The following is a 6,680-nucleotide window of genomic DNA, read 5'->3' as shown; positions in this document are numbered from 1 at the left end:
CAACACTACATCTGCATGAAATCCAGCTATGGAGACAGACAACAGGTGCTTATTCCCGGGTGGATGGCTACAGGGATGTGGCCTGGCTTAGGGCAACAGCAGGACTATGGGCACAGCTTACGCCGTGTTGAGTGTGATGAACTCTGGAGTACTGGGGACTGGAGGAAGCCTTGGCAGCACATGCTGACCTGCATGGTGATTGGCAAGGGCCAAAGCCTCGGTAAATGTTCACTGGCTTCTAGAGTGCTCATGTTGACTCTGAGATGATGGGTGGGACCACCATCTTGGGCTAAATTTGTTTTATAGCTGTGCTCTTCCCACTGTAGGAAGATTTTTCAGAATAAAGCGCAGGTGCTGGCATGTGTTTTCATTATGATTGGGTTCTAAAAGCCCTGACATTTTCCTCTTTTTACAAAAGTGACCCACTCATTATTCAATAATGTGTTATTTTCATGAGTTAAAATACTCTCATTCTTCTGCTATTAATTTCTAGTTTAGTCACTGTGTTCATATAGAATGAGAAAATTCTTAAGCTTGCTTTTTAGATCTGCTACGGCATGCTTTGTGTTAAAAAATATGGTCTATTTTTAGGTTGCTGAAATGTTATGTAGTCTGTACTCTGCAGATGTCTGGCCAGTTCATTTGAAGTATACTTGCTGATGTGCCAGGATGACTATTGGTGAGAGCAGGGTGTTGAGGTTGCCTACCAACGTTAACATATGGAGCTCAGTCTCTGCCTCTATAGCCAGCGGGGTCAGTTTAATGACATTAGGTGCACTGACGGTTGCTGGGTGTATGCTTAGAATTGTTCCTGTAACCAAAATGAAGTGACGTTGGTTACCTCCTGTGACTGGCTTCAGTGTGAGTCTGTGTCAGGCATCAATATGGCTATACCTGCTTGTTTCTAGTTCCATCTATGTGTGATGCCATGTAAGCCTGCATTTGTCTTTGCCCGTTGAAGTTCATTTCCAAAGGCAACAAATAGATGAGCCATGTTTTTTTGTTGTTGTTGTTGTTTTTTTTTTTTGAGAATTCCAAATGTGAGCAGTGTAATTGGTATAATTTCTGCCACTCCTCCCTTTCCCAGTTCAGGACCTCTTTTATAATTACTGCTCTCACACACACGCGTGCGCATACAACCTAAGCCTGTTGGCATTCTTCCTGTGTTCGTGTGTTTTGGGCTGACCCCTTGGGATTGTGTAACCTCTCTCAGCAGCCATTGATTGCCAGTGTTCTTCATCTAGGTATGGGACTTTGTCAAATTTCCCTTATTGAATATTGCAAAGAAGTCTTTTTTTTTTTTCTCTGAAGTCTGTAGCCCTATTTACCCTGGTTTTCCCCCAGACATTGGCATTTCCTTTTAGCCTAATCCTCGAATGGGTCCCCAGTATTTAGAGGAAGTCATCCTACCAGGCTTTCCTGCCAGGCTCACTGTGTACCCTCAGCCTGAATTCCTCACAGCCTCCAGGAAGAACCCAGATTTTCCTACTTTATGTCTTTATTTCAACACCAGCCCTTCAGTGCCTCTTCCTCTGTGACACTTCTCTTCATCCTTAAGCCAGGCCATTTATGATGTGGTTAGTCTTGTTATTTGGGGTAATCTCCCAGTTTTATTCTCTATGCTTTGAACTCCATAAATACCTTTGATTCATCTGATTTAGAATGAAAATGCCCTTTACTAGCAAGTGCCGTCTGGACCATTTAAAGGAAGATTGAAGAATACAGAAGCTTAAGAAGTAGCTTCGATAGGACCCACCACTTAAATTGCTGAGTCAGGCTCTTAATGTAGACCTGCGTGAGCATATGCCATGTGAATGCTGGTGCCCTGGAGCTCAGAGGAGGATGTGTCATCCTGGAGGAACAGGTATGGTGAGCTACTGCATGTGGGTGCTGGGAGCTGAACGGGGGTCCTCTGGAAGATGAGGACATGATCTTAAAATTTAATAGCTGCAAGCATATATAAAATTTATTAACATACATATCAGGCAGAACTTGAATGTTATTTACAACACTGAAATTTTACTATCATGCCAGTGAAATACATTTGGATATGCTTTCTGCATAGACAAATAATTTTCCCTATTTTAATATGATACAGCATGTATGTATTTTCACATTTTTGTAAAACATACTTAAAAACACTTCTACACAATACTTCTGGTTGAATTTAGAAAAGGAACTCCCCCCCCCCCTTCAAACTGTTTCCCTCAGTGGCGCTTATCTTCTATTTTTTACTTTGGTTAAAAAACAAACCAATAATTATGGTTTGGGTGGTTTTTGTTTGTTTAAAGTGTCATGGTCACCGTTTTTCTACCTTGACTTGATATGAATGTACATGTACACCGAGAAGTTCCATACACTGTGGACTAACATTAGAAGCTCATTGACCATCTGTACCGCTCCCTGGGGCCGGAGCCAAGGTTTCTAACTTGGGCTGTGGCTAATTTGGCAAATGCTTGCATACTAACGGACTGTTTCACATTCTTTTGAACCAGCGGTGAAAGAGACATTGAAAGAGACACTTTCATGGAGTAAAACCAACCAGCGTTGACTTGTTGAGGGTTTTCTTCTGAGTTCCCGACAGAAGTTTCCACCACCCATCTCATGTTGAGGCAGGAGCTGAAAGTGCTGTGAGCCTGACCTCACGCCTTGGATACATCCTGACTTTATGCAGCTCTTTCTAATGGGATCAGCCCTGGTGCCTGGGACAGGAAAGAAAACATGCAGGCGTTATGAACTACAATGTGATGGGACAGTTAGGAGATTTCCGAAAACTAAAGATGGGCTCTGCATATTAGTTTGGTTAATTATACTTGGAAGTCCAATGATAAGGCCTCCTCCTGTACAATCCCGGACAGCGCACTGCATAGCTATTTTCAAATAAGCTCAGTAGTCCCTTAAGACTAGTAGACACAATATTACATTAAGGACTTGGAACTCATGATTTGATATAAAATTAAACAGCTTACTTGAAATGTAGATGGTCAATGAGCACATATCCATCTGTAGAAACAAAAGTTACTTTATTAACCTGGGATTTCTAGAAAAAAAAAATTCTTGAACATAAAAAAAGTTCAGCATAAACTCACATTTGCCTTTGGAATTGCGACATATCACCAGGTTCTGCTCTGTGGTGTCAATGACTTCCAGCTGTTCTCCGGGAGTTATTGGCAGATCGAAAATTCCATTCCGTGAATTACTGGAGCATGCAACTGCTCTGTTAATGACTGAGATCTCTTTCCCATACTAAAACGAGAGATTCCTAGTAAGGGCTTGCATGGCTATTATAACAATTAATGAAGGATACAGGATAGCAGCTTCAAAATACAGGATGCTAGAGACTGAACTGACAAAATAAGTGGTTAGGGCATCACAGTGAAACTGCCCTAAAATAACAGCAAAATCCAAATTAAAACATTGTCTAATGTGATTGTGTCTTGAAACTGTTTTCACATATCAGAACAAGTTCTCGTGGGTGATACTGTACCATAGTTGGTATACTGTAACAAAGGTGTTTCCTAACTCAGGAGAGGACACATTTAAACACAGCTCTAGAGTTGACGTCCTGTTTCTGGATGATGCTCCATCCTCACCCTTGCAAAGCACATTTACTTTAAAATGGCTGTAGTTCATGTGTGTGGTCCGTGTATAATGAAAGACAGGCATTATGAAGGTGCAGTCCCTGGCGGGAAATTCAGCTCCTGAACCCACAGGATGTTTTCTTCGTGATGAGCTGGCCTCTGCAGGCCCTTTACCTTCTCTTGCGCTGACCGGGAAAACACAGAACTAGGAAAGGTAGCTTAGGTCATAGATGTGCGCTTCCCAGCTTAGAATGGAAGGCCTCCACTTAGAGCTGCTTCCTCCCCTGGCTGAGAGTGTGCCCGCTACCCTCAGAAATGCCCAGCAGCGTTGTTTCCTCGCCCCAGGCCACTGTGGGGTTTACTGTGAATCCTCAGTGGTTCCTTCAAATACAGATCTTAGGTAGGTCACCTTCCTAGCTACAAAGTTCTGAAAACTCTTGCTTTTAGGATGAGATTCATGTTTTTTAGCTTGATATCTGAGATCCTTCGCACACTGTCATTCCCTCTCCCTCCATCTCCATCCTCCTTACCAAAACCCTAGGAAGCGCCATGGTACTTTGCTGCACAGTACTCATGCTTCTCATCTCTCCAAGCCTTTACTCATGCACACTTTTTTTTTTCCTGCTTGAAATACTCATCTGTCAACAACCTTGTATCTTACTGCTGTAACTGTACTGAACAGATTTCTGTTGCAGAACTTAACACACTGGCTTTTACAAAGAAAGTAGAAGCTAGTGTTCCTCATCTTAGTACCTGCAATTTCTGTCACCATGAGGTACACATGATTTTTTTTTTCTTTTTTAATTTGAGCTGGATTGAAATGGCTTTTTTTTTTTCTAAAGGTAACTGGAAGCCCACCCTCGGGTGATTAAGGATATACTTCTATGCATACAGAGATGCGATTTGTATCCATTGTGGGATAGTCAAGGGAGAAAGTGCCAGAAGGATTATAAGGGTCTTTTCAACCAGAGATTGCTATATTATTGTTTTTGATCTGATCAAATAAACAGCATTGGGTCAAGTAGATGATATCAGTGGTTAATGTTTTATGCATATAGTCCTATTTTTTTAAAAATATTTATTATGTATGTAGTATTCTGCCTGCATGTGTGCCTGCACGCCAGAAGAGGGCACCGGATCTCATTATAGATGGTTGTGAACGCAGGACCTTTGGAAGAGCAGCGTGCGCTTAACCTCTGAGCCCTGTCTTTCAGCCCGTAATATAGTCCTTTTTATTTCACTTTCAAAATAGTTTGGGATATTTATGAAGTGTGAGGTAGTGGTTCTCTGCTGAGCCGATGGATGTGAAGATAATAAGTACGTTAATCTGCCTCCTAGAAGCCCAATTTAGTGTGATGAACCACACTGGAAGGTATACATACTTAGGGAATCAGAACACTTCCTTTAATCAGAAGGTTTAAGCAGGTCTTTCTGGAATGAGAAGATGCCTCAATTGGAGTCTTGATAAGTGAACACACCAAATGGAGGAAGTACCAGGGGCATGTCAGATGTGGAGTAGACCAAGCTGGTCCCTGAAGGAAGGGGATGGAAGGGGAGGCAGAGGACAAGCTCTTAGGAACAAAACTATGTGGAATTTGTTGCCAAAGCAGAAAGAGCAGAGTCAGAAAGGATGCGAAGAAACAGACGAGCTGTGCTCATCACCTGAGGAAGCTATCAGGAGACACTGCTGGTAGAGCTCTGACTTTATACAGCCTCCTCTTTACAGAGTTTGCCTCTCTTAACCCACTGTCTAGCGCATGGATGGTGTTTAAAATGCTTCCTGAATTCAGAAGTTCTTACTTTGGCAGACTATGACATCAGGAAGGACCAGTAGTGGGAAATCACGTCTAATGGGAGACGTGAGTTTGAGATGCTGCCACACTCGAATGGATGAGCCACTACTGCTCAAACACAATGTGTCCTATACTTTGGGAGCTGAAATGTGAAAGGCTCTCCTTCCAAACAGCACGGTGCAAATGTGCTGAGGGGGTGAGGTTTGAATGCCACCTTAAGCAACACTTTAGAACTTTTACCAGTTGGAAAAGCAATGTGCACATGCATGCCAACATAGGAACATATCAGATTGCTATAAAAAAGACCATGTCTTTATCTCAGAGTCGCTAAGACACAGCAAACCAATGGCGCCTTAGAGTGGAAGTTTGTGATTGTCAGCAGCATTCATTTCCTGTTAATTTTCATTTTCAGAAAAGAGAACATACCTGAAATCTTTCTCTGAAAAGTTTTTCTTCTTTTTCCATTCTGTTCTTTATAAAGTTTTGCTTCTTAGTTCTGAAGAAATTTCTGGGAGAAAAACTGGCAAGAAATAACATGGGTTGGATTAACTGTAGCATAGCAAGTCCTCAATTTGTGAGTCTATGAACTCATCCTGCTTCAGGATAAACTGGGGTACAAGTTCATGAGTGTATAATTTTACATTATATATATATTAATCACAGATATATTCACCTGCCTATGTACACATACACCTGTCTGTGTACACATAAACCCTCCTACTAAAGCAGATTGTCGTAACTACTGAAAAAGGTAATACCAATTATTTTCTGTTTAATGCATACATATGTGTTGTTTTTCTCAGTGCTGAAGATCAAACCCAGTGCTTCAAATATACTAAGTGAGCATTCCACCACTGAGCTATATCTCTCTAAGAATATCTTTGATAGCAAGCAAGCATGGGATACAATCAACTTGATATAGAGAATGATTGTGTGCAGGAGCAGTGGCTTAGGAGAAAATAACATGTTTTATAGAATAGTAGGTGTATTACTTGCTTTTATCAGTTACTTTTCTTTTTTCCATTGCAGTGAGAAAGCACCATGACTAAGGCATCTTATAGGAGGAAGCGTTCATTTGGGCTTAATGATTCCTGGGGGATTAAAGTCTGTCATGGCAGGGAACTGGGAGGCATGGTGGCTAGAACAGTAGGCACCAGGTTGAGAACAAACTAGAAACGACGTGAGTCTTTAAACTCTCAAAGTCTATCTCCAAGCGGCATACTTCCTTCAGCAATGCCACCTCTTCTAAACGTACCAAAACAGTGCCATCAACTGGAACTGAGTATTCGCCTGCCTGAGATTGTGG

At 41.8% G+C, this 6,680-nt stretch overlaps 1 protein-coding gene across 1 annotated transcript in view; it reads right to left on the bottom strand.

Annotated features, from left to right (window-relative positions):
• Positions 1 to 1,939: 1,939 nt before the first annotated feature.
• The window catches only part of Fyb2 (FYN binding protein 2), a 103,586-nt gene continuing 98,845 nt past the window's right edge, over positions 1,940 to 6,680 (bottom strand). The window contains exons 16-19 of the mRNA XM_055628906.1: positions 5,801 to 5,894; positions 3,090 to 3,246; positions 2,970 to 3,003; positions 1,940 to 2,702 (exon numbers count right to left, since the gene is read on the bottom strand). Coding sequence (XP_055484881.1) covers positions 2,690 to 2,702; positions 2,970 to 3,003; positions 3,090 to 3,246; positions 5,801 to 5,894 — 298 coding nt within the window. The 3' untranslated portion in view covers positions 1,940 to 2,689. The remainder of the gene's footprint in view (positions 2,703 to 2,969; positions 3,004 to 3,089; positions 3,247 to 5,800; positions 5,895 to 6,680) is intronic.

The sequence above is a fragment of the Psammomys obesus genome, unplaced genomic scaffold (assembly GCF_907164565.1).
Source record: "Psammomys obesus unplaced genomic scaffold, mPsaObe1.curated_primary_1811, whole genome shotgun sequence".
Classification (NCBI taxonomy): Eukaryota; Metazoa; Chordata; class Mammalia; order Rodentia; family Muridae; genus Psammomys; species Psammomys obesus.
This window is presented reverse-complemented; position numbering and strand designations above follow the sequence as displayed.